At 32.6% G+C, this 20,189-nt stretch overlaps 3 protein-coding genes and 1 non-coding gene across 8 annotated transcripts in view; 3 read left to right on the top strand and 1 right to left on the bottom strand.

The window, feature by feature from the left end:
- Window positions 1–120: 120 nt before the first annotated feature.
- Window positions 121–10,071, top strand: LOC102578529 (lysine-specific demethylase JMJ706-like). Its single transcript, XM_006347584.1, has 14 exons — window positions 121–210; window positions 1,547–1,856; window positions 2,350–2,506; window positions 2,731–2,953; window positions 3,317–3,370; window positions 3,453–3,532; window positions 3,613–3,890; window positions 3,980–4,369; window positions 4,561–4,766; window positions 5,010–5,111; window positions 8,639–8,756; window positions 9,003–9,277; window positions 9,378–9,548; window positions 9,844–10,071. The coding sequence occupies exons 1-14, from the start codon at window positions 121–123 to the stop codon at window positions 10,069–10,071; spliced, it is 2,682 nt and encodes an 893-aa protein (XP_006347646.1).
- On the top strand, window positions 6,356–6,447 carry TRNAY-GUA (transfer RNA tyrosine (anticodon GUA)). The gene is given in 2 exon segments: window positions 6,356–6,392; window positions 6,412–6,447. It is a non-coding gene; the product is annotated as a tRNA-Tyr (tRNA).
- A 66-nt stretch (window positions 10,072–10,137) lies between the features above and the next one.
- LOC102582630 (UPF0725 protein At4g29550-like) lies at window positions 10,138–13,648 on the bottom strand. 4 transcript variants are annotated; one of them, XM_015308862.1, is made up of 4 exons: window positions 13,197–13,643; window positions 11,729–11,869; window positions 11,459–11,632; window positions 10,138–10,206 (listed from the first exon to the last, which is right to left on the bottom strand). In XM_015308862.1, exons 1-4 carry the CDS (start codon window positions 13,497–13,499, stop codon window positions 10,186–10,188), a joined length of 639 nt encoding a protein of 212 aa, XP_015164348.1. In that variant the 5' UTR covers window positions 13,500–13,643; the 3' UTR covers window positions 10,138–10,185. The 4 variants fall into 4 exon arrangements, with proteins under 4 accessions (XP_015164348.1, XP_006347580.1, XP_015164347.1 ...); XM_006347518.2 differs by lacking the exon at window positions 10,138–10,206 and adding an exon at window positions 10,213–10,350 and having other exon boundaries at window positions 13,197–13,642; XM_015308861.1 differs by lacking the exon at window positions 10,138–10,206 and adding an exon at window positions 10,367–10,661 and having other exon boundaries at window positions 13,212–13,648.
- Window positions 13,649–16,873: 3,225 nt separating this feature from the next.
- LOC102582067 (TOM1-like protein 2) overlaps window positions 16,874–20,189 on the top strand; it is a 9,921-nt gene continuing 6,605 nt past the window's right edge. Inside the window, exons 1-3 of one of the 2 annotated variants that reach the window (XM_006347516.2) lie at window positions 16,874–17,033; window positions 17,676–18,304; window positions 19,097–19,342. In XM_006347516.2, the coding sequence (XP_006347578.1) occupies window positions 17,783–18,304; window positions 19,097–19,342 (768 nt within the window). In that variant the 5' untranslated portion in view covers window positions 16,874–17,033; window positions 17,676–17,782. Of the gene's footprint in view, window positions 17,034–17,101; window positions 17,196–17,675; window positions 18,305–19,096; window positions 19,343–20,189 lie in introns of those variants that run through there. The other variant, XM_006347517.2, reaches the window with a different exon arrangement.

Genomic DNA, 20,189 nt, shown 5'->3' with positions numbered 1-20,189 from the left:
AAAAAAAGTAGTACAATATTTATGTTTGCTAGTGATGAAGTCATGAAGATGGCTTGTAGGGATGATTAGTGTTATTATTGGATTATAATAGTGGAGGTGGTTGATGTTGTAGTGACTGACATGTTGGTGATGATTGATAGTTATGGTGATGGTTTGTTGATAGTTGACGGTGATGCTAATTCATGTAATGGTGGAGTTAGGTGGTTGGTGGTAAGGATTGATTGCACTATAGTAATGACTGATAATGACAGAAGTAGCGATGGTGGTGACGATATTGGTTATGGCAGTAAATATAATTATAATAAATGGAGATGATAGGTGTGATAGCGATTCATAGTAATAGTTAACAACAATAATCCTGTCAGTGGTGGTTGGCGATGGTGATAATGGTTGACAACAATAGTGATAGCCAGTGATTACGGATAAAATGGCGGTGAAAATTATTCATATAAAAATATTTATCAATAAAGAAACATACACCGTCATCTACTTAAACCTATTATTAAAGATTGTCAGTATTTGTTGAAGGTCAATAAGGTGATGATTCGACATGTTTGGAAGGGAGGCAAACTAGTGTGTTGATTTCCTAACAAATGAAAGACGCAATCATAAAGAAGCCTTGATACTATGAAATAGAGCAATTAATGACATAGAGTTTCTTCTTCTAGCCAACTAAGCAATATTGTTTACGAACGTCGTTAAAATCCTATTTTAATTTGCTTTTAGTAATGTAAAGAAACAAAAAACTTCGACATGTTGCAGTTGAAAATCAATTAATATGGAAGAGTTATTACTTGCAGTATTAATATTTGTGGAATAACTTAGTTCCTTTCAAATACAACAATTGCATCGTTGAAATATTAATGATTTAATATCATAATAACATAATCCCAAAAGTGTATTTCTTTTAAAAAAATAAAATTAGAAAGCGGAGTCAGAGTGTTTTGCCCCTTTTTATATTAAAAAAATAGATAATAATAAGTGCTTTTAATAGTAGCAAAAAAAGAAAAACTGTTTTTTTAGAAGTTAAAAAAATAATAATCCCCCAAAGCAGTTAATTGCATTTTTTACCTGAAAATGCAATAGTTTTTCGTTAAAAAGTGGGTCGGGTCATCCGGGACCCGGCCTTCTCGGTATGCCCAAATGCAAAGGTATAAATAGCCAACGAACTGTAACGTTTTATCCATTTTCAAATCTTCAAAGGGCGGGCGGTGAGATTTCTCTCGTTAACTTCTTCAGCGTCTTTTTCTCTCTCTACAAATTCGACATATGTATGCGAAGAACGCTCATATGGTAAAGTTTCTTCAGATTTCTTTAGTAATTCGTTCAAAATTATTTCATTTTAGTACAGATTTCGAGTTTATGTTTATTCATTTTTTAAACATAACTTGTTTTTTTCTCACTTTTGATCAGGAATGATATATATTATAAGTAATAAAATCGACTCCGTTGTACTTCCTGTCATTTTTCTGAAAATTCTTTGTAATAAGAGTCAGAATTTTCACATAAATGTTCGTATTTTTACTGTATTGAGGCTTTTCTGCAGGCTGAAGCAGGGGATCGTTTATCTTGTGAAAAAAGAGTACCAGAAAAATATAAGTATAAGAAAGATGTTCTGAATGCTGTTCAAAAAGTTACAAAAACAAGATCTGCAAGAAGAGTGAAGAAACCTAGTCTGCATGGCCCTTCTCATGGAAAAGTTTCTCAAAATAGGAAGGCCGCTGGTCAGATTAGTATGGATGAATTTGATTGGACCGATACGATTAAAGAGTGCCTAGTATATCGTCCATCTAAGGAAGAGTTTGAGGATCCTTTGGTTTATGTGCAGAAAATTGCTCCTGAAGCATCAAAATATGGTACCACTGACAATTGGAAATTTTCTCTTGATATTTTTCGAGGGTCGAACTAAGTGAACTTTGACAAGAATGATTAAAATGTGTAATAGTTCTTCATTTCTATTTTGTTTTTTTGAAAAATTAGCTGTCAGAATTCATTAAACTGACCATCAATAAGCAAAAGGCGCTTACGATGAAAGGAGTATAAGTATATGCTTCTAAGGTTATGTTTCCTACTTCTGATATAGGCACTATCAGATCACAGCATTCCTGTTTACTCTTTGTTAACGCTTTTTGGGATGTGTCGTTATAGGATTTTCTCATAAACCTGATAATGGCTCTAGGAACCTGAACAGTTAAATAAGTCTCTTTTGATTCATTCACTGTACTGTTCTTTTTCTGAACATACAATGGTTAAGTTGAACTCTTATTGCTTCTTGCATTGTGCTGTGGTAATTGTCGTACTTTTTTCATCCATCTTCGGCGAATTGACCAGAACTGTATTGAATTTCAGGCATTTGTAAGATTGTCTCTCCCTTAGGATCTTCTGCTCCGGCTGGAGTAGTGTTGATGAAAGAGCAAAAACGTTTTAAGTTTACCACTAAGTTGCAACCTCTGCGACTTGCTGAATGGAATAACAACGATAAGATCACCTTCTTCACAAGAGGAAGGTATTATACAATGAGTGATGTTTGGTATCTTCTTTAGATATGCAAGTACTATCACAAAGTGATGGCTGCATTTACTGCACCACAAACTGCTGCTATCATAATGTATCTCATCATTGACATTTTCATGCTACTTACCTATTGGATTTTATATGGTAGTGTGATTACCTATTGGATTTTATATGGTAGTGTGATTCATGTCATCGTGTATCTTATTTGTGTTCCAGAAATTATACTATTCGTGATTTTGAGATAATGGCAAACAAGGCAACTGCTCGAAGATACTGTATATCTGGATGCCTTCCTCCTGCATATGTGGAAAAGGAATTTTGGAAAGAAATGACACTTGCAAAGACAGGAATGGTTGAGTATGGAATTAATATAGATGGTAGTGCCTTCTCAAGCACTTCCACTGATGATCCTCTTGGATGTAGCAAATGGAATTTCAAGGTTCTACATATACTTTTGCTGCTAGTTTTTTGTACATCATTGATCATTCTGTCTTATGTTATCATCTTTCTTCGTTGTCTATGATGGACTGCATCCTAAGCTTATTGATGCATCAGAAGTTCATATTTTACTGTTTGTCATGATAGTTTTCTGTGCTCAAGCACCATGCAGATAGTTTTTTGTGCTCAAGCACCATCCATCAATGTTGCTGTCTTTCTAGTTTTAGAAATTTTTTAGCAGTATTTCAGAAAGATTTTCTAATTTCATTTAGATTCTTTTGTGTCGAAGCATAAGATTTGCAAATACTATGATTAATACACCTTTTACTTTTCATCCAATATCAAATCGCTGTTCTCTGTGCAGATACTTCCTCGGCTGCAAAGATCAGCATTACGCTTGCTTCTTAATGAAATACCGGTAGTGTATGATTGTAAATTCTGGGGAAAATGCAGAATATCAGTAAAGGCTTCACTGGTTTTGATATATTTATTTGTTTCAGGGAGTAACAGACCCCATGTTGTACATAGGGATGCTATTTAGTATGTTCGCTTGGCATGTAGAGGATCATTATCTCTATAGGCAAGTCATGCTATCAACATTCTCTTAGATGTTTCAGCCATTCAGTTTCTTTACATTTTCCTTACTCTTTTGCCTCTCAGCATTAACTATCATCACTGTGGGGCGGCCAAAACTTGGTATGGAGTTCCTGGTCATGAAGCTCTTCAGTTTGAGAATTTTATTCGGCATCGTGTTTATAATGAGGAAATCCTATCAGAAAATGGGGTCAATGGAGTCTTTAATATTCTTCAAGAGAGAACAACAATGGTTTCTCCAAAGATTCTGCTGCAATATGGTGTCCCGGTTTACAAGGCTGTGCAAATGCCAGGAGAGTTTGTCATTACCTTCCCTAGAGCATACCATTCAGGATTTAGTCATGGTTAGATCTTGATAATTCACTTGCAATGACCATATATAATATGAAGGATATTACTTTGCTCATACAACTAATTTTCCTGGTTCCTGCAGGCTTCAACTGTGGTGAGGCCGTGAATTTTGCAATTGGTGAATGGTTTCCATTTGGGGCTGCCGCTAGTGAGCGTTATGCTCTTCTTGGCAAGGTGCCAATTATTCCTTATGAAGAGCTCCTCTGTGCAGAAGCAATGCTTCTCTCAAAGTCTTCAGCTCACAGACCTTATTGCACAGCAGATTTAATCGATGTTCGTTGTGTAATGACTGCATTTTCATGCCTATTGAGATCATACCACCGTGCCCGCTGGTGCTTGGAGAAGTTGAAAACTTCTCTTAGAATGTGTTCAAAGCCTCGAGAGTCATTTAACTGCATCCTCTGCAAACGACTCTGTTATGTGGCATACCTTGAGTGCGAATGTTACGCTGATCCCATATGCCTTTTTCATGGTACTGTTGCAGTAAATGTCTAAATTTTCCTAAGAAAATTGCAATTTGATTTACATGCAACACTTTGTGCAGTTCGATAGGCCATAGGATGTAAACCTGTTGCACTTATTGAGCACCATTTGATCATTTCATTTTCCAATCCTCCAGTTTCCATATCCTTATCTTTAACAAAAACAAACTTAATCATGCAGATTTTGAAACTTTTAACTGTCTGTGTGGAAGTAGCTGCAGCCTCTTTGTTACTGAGGATATTTCAACAATGGAAGCTGTTGCACAGATGTTTGAGGCTGAGGAAGGAATGCGTTGTGAGGTTGAGCAGAAAATGAAATCTCTACCTTACTTGTGGATACAAACCTTATTTCCGCGCATACAAGGAAAATATCGTCCATATTGTGAGGTACCATATTGTAGCATAGATTTGTCTTTCTAGGTTTTACATAATTCCATGTTTGCTTTCTGATTTCAATATTTAAGTTGTCCTTCCCTCTAGTTCAAACTCTATTTAAGTATCAATTTGAATTGCAAGAATCAAAAGAGAATATAGTCTATATCGCGAGTAAAGAAATTATTGCGTAAAATGACCTCCAATAAATTAGATGATAAAGGTTTTTGATGCATTTGAACTTTCATGATTTAACAGATAATGTCAAGTAGTATTCAAAATGTAGACACTGGTATAAAGATGTCCATGATAAGAAGATCATCTGCTCAAGGCAAGCAAATGAGGAATAAGAAGAAAAAGGTATTACTTTTTCCTCCCGGTACTTAACTAATTCTCGACTAGTTTGGAATTGAGGCGTAGTAGTTATCATTGTTTCTTAGCTAGTTTGCTATTTCTTTGTTTCTTAACTGCGAAGGCCTCTATGTATAAACTAAGTGTCTATGAGTTGATTATACACACAGTTAGAGTACCACTGCTAGGATTCTCACCCTGAATTTGCTACAGAGTATCAATGAAGCTTGACAATGAAGGAACGTATCCCTAGAACGCGCTATGCTTGTCAACCTTAAGAAAAATGACACCATGGAAAAGGAAGTCTCAGAGATATAGGTGACTTCAGATGATAGCCATCAAGTTCCACAAACCTTAATGTAAAGATATCAACTAATTATGTTCCTTTTCTGTTTGGTCCAAACATGAAAGGCAAAATACTGAGTAGTAGAATTAATATTGTAACTCTTAACTGTTGATTTGTTGTATAGGCATCATAATGCAGTTCAAATTCACTAGTTTATAGTTGAACTACGCTCTTTGCTGACTGCAAAACTACATTGTATATACAAAGTCGAAATTATTTGTATACATTATAGATGTATATATAGTAGGCGTTGTTTTGCTACTTCAGTGTATTTATTTCTTAAGCTTTATATAACTGATGATGCATCAAATTGATTGTTATATAGGTCACCTTTGGTTCCTCACCCATTATGCAAATAAGTCATCACGCAATGTCCTTAAATATTGCCGAATTGTCATGACAGTGTTTTAATTGGACAATTTTTTTTTATTTAAAAAAAGTAAATACTTCCTTCATTTCAAAATAGGTGAATTATTGAGGCAATATACACCTATTAAGAAAAAAAGTTTAGGACATAAAATAAACACCACTTTCCACTTTTGCCATTTTAGTTATTCTCAAACTATTCTTGAAGATATAAATAATTCAAAGTAAAATCATAAATATGAGCAATCAACTCTTGTGAAATTATCATCTAGAACTAGATGATATAAATGAGAGGCAAAAATGGAAAAAGAATTCTATAACTCTCTTGAACTTTGAACAATTCACTTATTTTGAACTATGAAAAAACGCTATAAAAAGATTAAAATTATATTATTATTAATAAGCAAATATGACATATAAATTGGAATGAAGGGAGGAGGACAACCTTGTGAGTTTTGGCCAGTATAAAAGGGCATAAAACATGAAAGAATGCTAACAAAGTTAAGTGTTTTATACAAATTAAAAAGAACTTATAACAAATCCGACCTTAGCTCAGTTGGTAGAGCGGAGGACTGTAGTCGGTATATACCACAGTTAATCCTTAGGTCGCTGGTTCGAATCCGGCAGGTCGGAGATTACTTTTTTTTTATTTTTATTTTTATGCAACTTAGTGCATACATCAAAAACATATTATGACCACTTATATGACGTTTGGTGGGTAGATAAGAAATTTGTTACTCCATTATATTTAATTTAGTTATCAAACAAAACTTTTTTCTTTAGTGCACACATCAAAAACATATTATGATCACTTATACGACGTTTGGTAGGTAGATAGTAAATATACAAGTTATTCATGTATACACATCAAAAACATATTATGATCACTTATACGACGTTTGGTAGGTAGATAGTAAATATACAAGTTATTCATGTATACACATCAAAAACATATTATGATCACTTATACGACGTTTGGTAGGTAGATAGTAAATATACAAGTTATTCATGTATACACATCAAAAACATATTATGATCACTTATACGACGTTTGGTAGGTAGATTATAGATAGGAAATAAGTTATTCATATATAAAATCAGTATGACATTTAGTTGATAATTTAGAATCTCGCATATTTTATATATATATATATATATATATATATATATATATATATAAGTTATGAGAAATCTGTGTATTATTTTATACAGGATAAAAGGTGGATTAGATAATCTTCACATAACTAATACCCACATAAATAATACATAGATTTAGCGGCAGGTCGGAGATTACTTTTTTTATTTTTTTATTTTTATGCAACTTAGTGCATACATCAAAAACATATTATGACCACTTATATGACGTTTGGTGGGTAGATAAGAAATTTGTTACTCCATTATATTTAATTTAGTTATCAAACAAAACTTTTTTCTTTAGTGCACACATCAAAAACATATTATGATCACTTATACGACGTTTGGTAGGTAGATAGTAAATATACAAGTTATTCATGTATACACATCAAAAACATATTATGATCACTTATACGACGTTTGGTAGGTAGATAGTAAATATACAAGTTATTCATGTATACACATCAAAAACATATTATGATCACTTATACGACGTTTGGTAGGTAGATAGTAAATATACAAGTTATTCATGTATACACATCAAAAACATATTATGATCACTTATACGACGTTTGGTAGGTAGATTATAGATAGGAAATAAGTTATTCATATATAAAATCAGTATGACATTTAGTTGATAATTTAGAATCTCGCATATTTTATATATATATATATATATATATATATATATATATATATAAGTTATGAGAAATCTGTGTATTATTTTATACAGGATAAAAGGTGAATTAGATAATCTTCACATAACTAATACCCACATAAATAATACATAAATTTAATGATTCACCCGTAACTAATCTCTACAGTACTAATACTTGAATAACTCTAACCAACTACCAAACGAACTCTAAAATAAAGCTACTATTGAAAACTCATCACTGAAAATGCATTAATTAAAGTGAGTCTTTTACCACTCTTCATGGAAATTATTTTTTTTGGCAGATATATAGCTTGGAAGAAAACTTGGTACATGCATTAATATGTTAACACAAAAATGGCCTATATTGAAGAATGATTTAGGCGGAAAAGTTAATCAGTTTATCCATTTGAGTAGTACTGAACCATATTCCAGGCGCTAAATGTTAAAAGAAAATAAAACTTGTGGAGCATTAAATTGTAGCACCAAAATGGTACTATATTGTATTTCCTTCTTTTTTTATGATCATCTGGACCAGCTTTCATGCACCTCGACTAATTCCACGAGATATCTGTCACCTCCACCAACAACATGTAAGGTGTTTCTATCCATCAAAGCTAGGACAAATGAGAATAATCACCCAGTGTTTTTTTGTCTCTACTTCTCTCTATATATGTATCTTTCTTCTAGTTTAGCTAGCTGAATAGTAAAGGAGATTGTAGCTCGCATAACAAGGTTTGATTATTTCTCCTATTTGTCTTCTACAATATTCCTTTTTTAATTATGTTTTGTTTGTATAGTTTAGTGAAATGCTTCATTCATGAAAGAAAAACAAAGTACTTACTAAGTACTATTAATAACCATTAGAGTTACAAGTCAGGCTCATGCAACATATATTCATACAGAAAGTGAGATTCTTGCCCTCGAAGAAAATGACTTTTCCAGATATATCTTATGCGTAAAAATTATAAAAGGCTAAAAAATCATTTCTCCTCCATGTGTCTATTATTAACACAAATAATATTTCATTGATAGTTTCGATGGCAAGAACTTCATCTACAGAGAGAATGCCAGAAGAAGAGGTACACATTACACGACCAAGCTGGTCCAAACCAGAAGTTAAACTCTGGGCAAAGACAATTTCTTCAAGGAGGTATATGATATCGATGAATAAATTGATGTTTTTGTACTTTGTTCAAACTTTTGGCTGACTTAGGTATTGTTTTCCAAATACTCAGAATATTAAATTTCGTTGGGTAGGAAGAAAATGTCTTGTTGGAATCGATAATCAAGGCCATTGTTGTACGTACCTTTCAGGTTTTTTGTATAGTACTATTACTTAACGATACTAGTTTCAGATATGAACTCATAATAACAAATAGTTCCTCTTGATCTGAAGGTTGTTGTTGGGCATTCACATCAACAGAAGCTATTACGGCAGCATATGCCCTTAAGAATAAAAGAGAGATTGTTCCACTCTCAAAACAGCAGTTAATTGATTGCATGTACACTAAATATAAAAAGCCTTCCTATTTTGCTGATTTGGGAGAGAAGGAATGTTTTCCATGTTCATATAACAAGGCATACAAATTTGCTATGGATTATGGCATAACAGTAGAAACTAAATATCCCTTTATGGAAGAGAGGGGTAAATGTGAATGTCAGTCTGAAATGGTAAGTTTATCACCGTTCAATAAACTACTGGTAATTAGTTTTGTTTTTTATTGTTGAAGTAGAACTCACGATATTGAAATTTTATTATGTATTTATGTAGAGGATTATAAAGATAAATGGATTTCAAAGAGTATCGGAATTGATCAAGGAGTTGGAAGAAAAGGCAATAGAGAAGTTGGATGAAAAGGAAATCATAGAAAAGTTGATTCGGCAACAACCTATTACTTGTGCTGCTCTTCATGTTCCAAGTCTTCAACTACATCGTGGAAAGGTGAAGTACTACTCCCTCGATCCCATGACATCCTTTCCTTTATAGTCTGTCTCGAAAAGAATGTATCTTATTATAGTTAGAAACAATTTAACTTTAAAATTACTCTTTTACCCTTGATGAAATCAATCTCAACCCCACACACAAATTTCCAAAAATTGTTTTAGATCACAAGTTTCAAAAGTTTTCCTTTTTTTTCTTAAATATCATGTCAATATAGGACGAAGGGAGTACAACATTTCTGTTCATTATTCTCTTAGCTTACGTAGATGATATGAGTTCATATTTTGATTTACAGGGAGTGTACATGGGACCAACTGAAAATGAAATTGCTCAAGTGAGACAGAAGGAAACTGAAGGACAAGTAGTTGGAAAACATGCAATGTTAATTGTAGGATATGGTGAAGAGGAGGGCGTTGAGTTTTATTTGGTGAAAAATAGCTGGGGAACGGAATGGGGTTATCAGGGATATGCCAAAATTAAACGCAGTGCACTCTCTAAATTATCGTATCCCATTATAGATTAATCGTATCAGTTCTACTAGCTATTAAGTATACAATAGAGTAACTTATGTTATGTAGTAAGCCATCTGCAAGTTCACCTAAGTGTTTTTCTCTTCATTGAAGAATGCACAGTTAAGTTAATTATACATTAATGTGTCCTGTACAAGAGCAAAATAAAGTCGTTAAGTAATTATGCACAATGATAGCCACGAGAAATTGTTGACGAAGTTCAAAGCTGAATATAACAAAAGGAGACTTTGGAGCACATTCTTCAATCACTGCAGATTCGAACCTTTCTTCGGCTACACAATAGAAGAAGACAGTTACTAGCTAACTTCAAAGAGTGGGGTCTGGTCTGAGGAGGGTAAAGTGTACGCATACCTTACCCCTACCTCGTAGATATAGAGAGGTTGATTTCAATAGAGCTTAACTAAGCTTTGCCAAACAGTTTGAAAAGGGGATACAAATGTGGAAGCAATAACAACAACAAAACAATGCGATTAGACCTCAAAGATCATTGTTGATTATTAATCAGAGACTTCATTGCAACCAATCTCCTAAAAAGCTCTATCAAATAGAAAAGCTCTTCCATGTAACAGAAAGCCAAACCTGCCTGCACATATCAATGGGGATGATAAAAAAAAAAATTGCAAAAGATTGGTGGAATGACGGAGAAAAGGCAAGGAGGGTTTTCAACTCAGAGAACTCATGTTTCAGACTAGAGATTTCTTCGCCAATTTAGGAACTACTGGAGCATCACCGCTCTCTAAGCTTCTAGTTAGCCAAACACTTAACTTCCTTAAGGTGAGGTCTGTCTAGTCTAATTCTAGACATGCACAGAGTCTACATGCACTACTACAACCATGCCACATCCATTGAATTCTTCTTCTTTTGTCAAAGGAAAATGCAGACAATCAAGGAATAGGTTGACAGGAAGTATTGTAAATTATACAAAGCAGTGCTAATTAGAGAAAAAAGTAGTTCTGAATTATTATTTTTATAACATGTTCATATGAGGTAAAAGCAAAGGTTGCCTACAACTAAAGAACTTCTCAGTAGTGCTATTTTCATTGAAATTTCCCCCCTTCAAAATTAATGTAGCTATTCATAAAAAAAAATTAAAGATCATTGGCAAAGGGAAGATAACATGTACTATCAGTTAAATTTACCAAACACACTAATAACATAATCATGACAAAGCAACTCTGATATCCACTCGGATACATGATTACTGATTTTGTGGTACAACAGCCTAATCTCATAGAACACATGATTCTGTTAAGACTCTGGTTAGAATTAAAACATGCTTGAAAGCACATGAAGAAATATCAGCACACTAACGATATCAGAAGAAATATAATGAATGGCATAATGGTGCTGATAAGACACTTAACCAATAAAAGCTTTTACCTTTGGCCTGACCAACGGAAACTGCAAGCGGTATCTTAAATCTTTCACAACTTTTGCTTGAAAAATGTCATCCTTATCATCACGTGTTTTAACGGAAAAGGTAATATAGAATATGAAGTCACGACAACCACCTCCATTCACCGTCAAAATGTCATTGACCTCGTAATTGGTGCCCTAAAAATCAGTCAAGTTATTTTCTTAGAGATACAGAAGAGAAAATGAAGGAAAAGGACAATCAGGAAAGACAAAGAAAGTGCATCTATAGTATACCTTTTCATCATTGTATTGCCCAAGTGCTTTTCCAGCATAATCTGTCATCATGTCAACATTCTTAGGGTCGTTCAAGTAGAATGGCATTGGGTAGACAGTTGTCATCGCACACTGTCCGGGATAATCTGTGATATCAAATCCCTGCAAAAGTACAATCCACCAATAAGAGACACGTATTGCCCATTGCATCCAATTTGCTATGTAATTAGTTAACCTTCAGAAAAATCGCAGAACCTATATCAGGCAAGTAGCCAAAGATACATTGGATTGGAAGTACCAAATAACCTGGTGTGTTTTTTAAAAGGTAAGATAATTTTACTAATCAGTACCAAGTAGGAAAGTTGTTACAATTTCAATTAAGCATATTCACGAAATCTAGAAATTGCCAAAAATTGTCAGTTGTCCTACCCTTCCACCAGGCAAAAAAGATTCAACAAACGTCTAAAAAAAAATAACAACAGATATGACTTTTTGGCCTCCAAAACAATTCCTATTTCTTTCCAACCAGACCATCCACATTATACATAAAGGGATAGTTCTCCAGATTTCCCTTGCTAGTCAACCCTCGGATGTGGCCGGATTCTAACAAGTTCCTCATATTGAGTGGCATTGTCCATTCCACCCCACATAGATTTGTGTACACCGTCCACACTGAATAAGCAGATGACTAGCAGATTCTGGGGGGTTTTCACATAGGAAACATCTATTGCATAAAACAAAAGTCTCTCTTGCAATACGTCTTGAGTGAAGCATGCATTCTTGGCTGCTATCCATCCAAAACAAACTGCTTTAGGAGAAGCTCTAGTCTTCCAAAACATCTCACATAGCCAGTTCTTTTCCACCAAATCAATCTGCCTTTCCAACAGCTTGTAACAACTCTTCACACTAAATTTCTTACTTTTACTAGCAGTCCATACTATAGGGAATAAACACGTTGAGGCTGCTAGAAACTACCCTAGATTCATATACAGGTTGTTATGCAAACTACGTACTCATAACCTTGTTTGGATGGTTGTTACTCATTGTATTGTTAGTTTAAACACAATGTTGTTGCGCAAACTACTACTCCTAACCTTGTTTGGATGGTTGTTACTCATTGTACTGTTAGTTTAAATACAATGTTTAAATACATCATTAGGTGGAGACCTATTTTATGCAACGATTGATTTGGTGTAATCGCGTCTTTTATCCTACCTCATAGTAGCTCTACCCGTACCCTACTTGTAGGTTTGTGTGACATTATGTAATGACGGAGAACGATACAATCTATCAAAACACTGTATTCATCCGAATAATACAGTACAATACAATACAATACAATACAATATGTAACAATAGGTAAATCACCTTAAAATATTTTGACTCAAAATTTTCATATACAGGTGCAAATTATAGACTCCTAAATTAACTTAAAATAAACTCAAAATTTTCATAAACGACTCAAATTAGAAAGGAATGATGAGGTTACCTCGCTCTCCTTAACCTGTTGGTAATACTTCTCCCAAACAGCTTTATCCATTTTCTGAGGGTAATATGGGCAAAAGTCTTCGTCTGAATCATACTGGCTATAAGTCGGTCTTATGGGACTGGAGGTATCATTCACTTCATCGCTGAAAACCAAGCTATCTTCACTGGAAGTATCGCTAACAACGGAATCCCCATCTTCTTCGTCGATCTTAAGTTTCTTCTGCACCGGGGACTCCGATTCCTCTGCTATTGACGAGAACACGTTTTCCGGCGGTGGACACGACGGAGGCGGTACACGATTCATGTCTACGTCGTTGAATGGAACCACCGGAACCGGATTACCTTCATGGACTTTTTTTGTACATATATTTTTGTTACGGGTTATTCCGCCGGTATTAACTTGCCGGAAAAGGTTTATAAATAGTACTAGTAACTAATACCTTTAACCTATAGAAAAAGGACGAGAAAATGATCAAAATAGTCGTCTATCTGTAGGGTTGAATTATCTTGGTCCTTTATATATTTCATATCATCTAAATAGTCTTTAATGTATACTAAGGGGTCGTTTGGTTTGAAAATGAGTTATGATGGGATAAGTAATGTTGGGATAAGTTATGTTGGGATTAGTTATGATGGGATAAGTTGTGTTGGGATTATTTTTTATTGAGTGTTTGGTTTGTTGTATTCAAAATAATAAATTTTAAGAACAATTTATTTGTTTACAAAAATGCCCTTCATTAATGTAAAAAGTGATATAACAAAAGGGTTGTAAAGAGACATTTTTGTCATTTACCTATTTTATCCCGGGGATAAGTTATCCCGGGATTACTATACCACCCAAATAGAGGGATAACTTATCCCGGTACTAATTATTAATCCCGGGATAAGTTATCCCGAACTTGCCAACCAAACAACAAAAATAAGCGGTACTATAATTTAATCCCGGGACTATATGGTATTATCCCTCACACCAAACGAGTCCTAAAAGGTATCATTTTGATCCCAGCCCTAAAAACTAATAGAAAAAGTAAAAAAAACGTTAAACTTAATTGTGGGTCCCACACTTGGTGAACCCTTCTGTTGCCATTTCTTTTACAATTTTCACTGCCAAAAATCTTCTCATACTTACAAAAGTTTCTTTAAATTTTAATTAAACATTTGTAAGATTTTTATTTTCTATCTTTGTGTTCAATTTTTACCCTTTTATTTTAAAAATAGAATGAAAAAGCAATGCTTGAAAAACTTACTAATTTTGAAAAAGTTAAAACGAAAAGATAGCTATATCCCCGATAGATCACTGTAATAAGAGCGAATAAACAACTTAAAAAGAGTTTATTTATGGCGATCTCCTCGGAGGGAAAATAGAGACTTTTATTCAATTTACTTAGTTCCCATTTGTTTTGGTAATCTTGATTTTCTTCTTCTTATTATGTATGTAAATAGAATTTTTAGAGGGAGATGAGAAATGGGTGTAGTGTATATGGAGCTGACCTCAAATGGTGAAAGAAAAAAGTTAAGGAAAAGGACACGCTTGTGGTAATGGTGAAAAGAGCAAATTGAGGAAGAAGGGTCTCAATTCCAAGGGATCCACTGTTATAGTTAACAGATTTTTTTATCTTTTTGGTTAGTTTTAGGACTAAAGACTAAAATAATCATGATTTTGTATATATTAAGGACTATTTAGATAAGATGATATATATAGAGGACCAAAATAATTCAACCCTTATACATTAAGGATCATTTTGATCATTTTCTCGAAAAAGGACTAATAAATATTTTCTTTCCATTTTTTATCAAAATTTTGGTTTAAAAATATTTTTACCTAAATTTAATTGAATTCCTTTACTAATTAGTTAATTGTTCTAAATGATAATTTTTTATTTCTTCAAATTTTGTATAGTGTTTGATTTGATTTATTGAAAATAAAATGTATTATATAAATTTATTTGCAAAAATTACCATTCACGCTCTTTATTTTGGGAAATGAAAAATGTCACGAGAGGAATTCGAGATAGTTTTGTCATCAATCAATTTAATACTTTTTCTGTCCCGTATTAGATGGGCATATTATTAAAATATTTTTCTTATATTACTTGATCACTTACTAAATGAAGATAGAATTAATTAATTTTTTCTCATTTTACCCTTACAATTAATATGACCTTTCGAAGTTTAAACAAAAAATTGAAGATCTAAGAATTTATTTTTTTCAAGAGGCTAATTAATATAAACAAAGGGTAAAATAGTAAAATTGATCAATCTATTACTCCTTCTGTTCAACAATAGTTGTCCACTATTGACTTTGCACACTTCTTAATAAATTATAAGTAGAAGAGTAATTTTACTCTATCACCCCTTAAATATAATAAATAAATGTCTTGAAAAATGTAAACGGAAATAACTATAATTAATGATAGAGGTAAATTAGGAACTAAGTGTATAACTATCCATTGATTTCATAAAGTGGACAATTATTGTTAGACGGAGGGAGTAATAATTTGTTAATTACGGTGTAAAATAGAAAGTGTCCATCTAATATGGAGCGGAAGGAATACTTTTTAGCTTTGGGAAATGAAAAATGTCTTGAGGAATTTGAGAGATAATTATTTCATTAATCAATCTAATATTTTTTAGCTTTGAAAAGTAGAAAATGTTTTGAGAGAAATTTGATAGATAGTTATATGATTAATCAATCTAATGCATATATTGAAATCATTTATATTACTAATACATGAAACTAATCTATGATTAGTAATAAACATAATACATAAATATGCCTTTTAACTTGGCCTCATTTCACAGTTATGCCCTTCAATTTTGAGTGTACACAAGTAGATACTTAAACTTATATAAAGTTGAATAAACAGACACATGAATCTTATGTGTCATAATACACATAGGACACAAATTGCCATGTAGGATGCCACATATGACCCATGTGTCTACTTGTTCAACTTTATACAAGTTTAAGTGTCTACTTGTGCTCACCCAAAGTTGGATGACATAAATGTGACATGCATTAGCATGATTAAAGACTTAATTATCATTCAAAAAAATTTATTAACATATTTTTCACTATGTTTATAGAGGCTATCTTTGCATTAAAAAATTATACAATACATGCTATTTTCAATACACCAAATCAATATAAGAATAACTAATACAAGCATTAGTAAGAAATTGATGATAAGTGCGGTTGTTTTTGAACTCAAAGCTTGTGTATCGGTAGTGTATATATATAGAGAGAAAATTGAATAATTGGAAAATACACACAATTTATTTTATTTGATTGTGTAAAAGTAAGTGACGGTTCTCAATGGTAGATTGAGTGATGTAAACATTATCAACATGCTTTATTTAACATTATTCTTATATACTCTATCAACCGACCCCTAAAAAATTAACAATACAAAAATTAAAATACATGCATTAACATATTTAAAAACAATTGCCTCATTTTATTTTTTATATTTGTGAAGAATTATTTTAGAAACAAATATAATTCTTTTTTCAATACAATAATCTCAACATATTACTAATATTATATGACCTATTCAACATTATTATTATACACGTGGTACCAAACAAAATGAATTTCTTACTAATACGGAATAGAATACGAAAATACAGTTAGCAGAGCAATAAAACAGTAGGTATAAAACGTAAAGTAGAATACTATTAAAGTCTCCATAACCGAGGAACATCGGAAGACTCCTTCCTTCCATCTAGAGAGAGAAAGCGAGCGAGAGAGAGAGAGAGAAGAGTCGCTCGCGTTTACGCGTTGTCTTCTCATAAACACGCAATCGAAGAACAGTCTTCGATCCCAAGTTTCTCAAAGGTAACTCACTCACTGCTTTCACTCTTTTTCCTGATCGGAATATTCCTTTTTTCTGTTTTCCGTTCTATGAAATTGGTAGAATTTTATGCGATCTTGTTGCTGAATTTGCTCCGTCGTATAATCTCAAACTGATATCGGAAAATTCATCTGTTTACCAGGAATGTTAGTTCACCTCGCCGGAACTTGTAAAAACTGAATTATTTGTTTTTGCAACTCTGAATTGCTTATTTTTTTCATTTTTTTATTGGATATGTTTGTAGTATTTTTCTGTCATGATGATAAATTTTCCAGCGATGTAGTCCGCATGCCGGATATCTAGTTTGCTTGTTTGAGTTTGATGAATATTTTTTTTTTTATCTCCGTTTTTTTCAATAAGTAAACCCTAACAATTGACCATATCCGGTATTTATGAAATTGCTTATGAAATCGCAACAGGCTGGGGATTTGATCATCCATCAATCAATTATCCAATCCGAAAGTAGTTAGGATCATTTGTCAAATTTACTTTACTCTACTGTCATCATGGAAAATTTTGAAGAAACATATGTGAATGTTTTTTGCTTCTTCTTTTGATAAGAAGAAAATTATATACTGTTGTCGAGGTTGATCATTTATGATTCTTCCTTTTTTTCATCTTTTCAGGTTAACATCTGAGTCTGTTTAGCTGAAGATAGTGTAGAGGCAAGGATTTAAAGAACTTGAATTAGGAAGTGTTGTAAAGGAGTGAGTTGCAGAAGATTTAATCCAAAATGAGTGACAATAACTTATTGGATAAAGTCAGTGCTTTTGGGGAGAGATTGAAGATTGGAGGCACGGAGGTTGGGCAGAAGATCACTGCTGGAATGAGCTCGATGAGTTTCAAGATGAAGGAGCTTTTCCAAGGCCCGAATCAGGCTGATAAACTTGTTGAGGAAGCCACAGCTGAAACTCTGGATGAACCTGATTGGGCTATGAATCTTGAGCTTTGTGACATGATTAATCACGAAAGAATTAATAGCGTTGAACTTATACGGGGCGTGAAGAAAAGATTAATGTTGAAGAGCCCCAGGATTCAGTACTTAGGGTTGGTGTTACTTGAAACTATTGCAAAGAATTGCGAGAAGGCATTCTCAGAGATTGCAGCTGAGAGGGTTCTGGATGAGATGGTGAAGTTGATTGATGACCCTCAGACTGTTGTTAACAATCGAAACAAAGCGCTGGTGTTAATTGAAGCTTGGGGAGAATCATCGAGTGAGCTTCGCTATTTACCTGTGTATGAAGAGACTTACAAGGTATCATTTACAGTTCTCAGTTTCACATTCAGTTCATAATAATTTTAAGAAGTCAAACGTGTCAGTTGTTTCTGTTGGACAATGAGTAAATATGGGAATGCAAAAATAATCTGGTCCCAATATAATACAGAGCATTAATTTTTTTGATAATTTTTTTTTTGGCTGTCTTTATTTTTTCTGGTAGAAGGGGAAAGGGTTGGAGGACATCAGGGAGAGTGAGGAATGAGCCCAAAGCAACCATCTTTATCAGAATATAAAAATCGAGCTTTTCAGTTGAGCCTGTCCTTAAAAGAACATTTACCTGCATCATTTTCTCTCGTTTTCCCCGGCAACCCCGCACATCACTACAGTCTTTACCAATTGAGCTGGTCAGTTTAGCTAGTTTCCTAAAAGAACATTGATAAGCCCCATTTTCTTCGTAAAAGAAAAACTTCAGTCATTTCACTTTTCAATTGGTGTCTTGATCATTCTCTCTTTCGAATTCTGGACAATGCTTGTCAGATCCTTAGGAATGGCTATTGAGTACCTAGTTAAGATTTTGTTGTGGATGTTAGTGAGATTGTAGAACTATGTTTTCTTGACTTGGAAAAATACATTATGGCCTGGACTTACCTAAAATATACACCTAGTATCTACAAACTTCTACAATTTAGACAAGGGCATTATAGCAAATAGATGCATGATGTCAACATAAATGGTTCTTTCAGCAATGGAAAATCAGAATACATACTTGCTGATATTCATTTCTTCACATTCATATGTCATACATCTGTAATTTTGTTTTTGTTTTAGAGTTTGAGATCTAGAGGGGTACGTTTTCCTGGTCGTGACCATGAAAGCCTAGCTCCGATCTTCACTCCTCCAAGAACAGTGTCAGCTTCAGAACCAAGTGTTACTCTGGCGCAGCAAATCCAACATGAGATTCCACAGGAGAACTTTACAGCTGAAAATACGAAGGAGGTATTTGATGTGGCTAGAAACAGTATAGAGCTTCTGACAACTGTTCTTTCCTCTTCACCTCAGCAGGATGCTCTGCAGGTACTTCTGTTTTACTCTTATTATCACATCTCGATCTCAAGATCTGAAGTTATTGTCTTAGAGCCCGTTTGGATTGACTTAAAAAAAGTAACTTTTAAAAAGTAACTTTTAAAGTGCTGGAACTTATTTTTAAAATAAGTAGTTATGTGTTTGGATAAAAGTGCTGCAGTTGAAAAAAAAGTTGTTGATGTGTTTGGCAAATAAGTGCTGGTATACACTTTTTTTTTATCAAAATGTCTGAAATACCCTTTAAGCTGTTAACATGATAAAAAGTTGATTAATTTAAGGTTTTTATACTTAAAAAAAAAATTAAAACAAAATTAATTTATGTTTTACATCCATAAGTAATAATATTTTTCTATCATTCACATATTTCTTTACCACCTTATAAGAGGAATATAAATTCATATTTCAGAAATAATAATAAAAATAAAATAAAAATAATAATAATAATAAAATAATAATAATAATAAAATAATAATAATAATAAAATAATAATAATAATAAAATAATAATAATAATAAAATAATAATAATAATAAAATAATAATAATAATAAAATAATAATAATAATAAAATAATAATAATAATAAAATAATAATAATAATAAAATAATAATAATAATAAAATAATAATAATAATAAAATAATAATAATAATAAAATAATAATAATAATAAAATAATAATAATAATAAAATAATAATAATAATAAAATAATAATAATAATAAAATAATAATAATAATAAAATAATAATAATAATAAAATAATAATAATAATAAAATAATAATAATAATAAAATAATAATAATAATAAAATAATAATAATAATAAAATAATAATAATAATAA

The sequence above is a fragment of the Solanum tuberosum genome, unplaced genomic scaffold (genome assembly GCF_000226075.1).
Source record: "Solanum tuberosum cultivar DM 1-3 516 R44 unplaced genomic scaffold, SolTub_3.0 scf00093, whole genome shotgun sequence".
NCBI lineage: Eukaryota > Viridiplantae > Streptophyta > Magnoliopsida > Solanales > Solanaceae > Solanum > Solanum tuberosum.
This window is presented reverse-complemented; position numbering and strand designations above follow the sequence as displayed.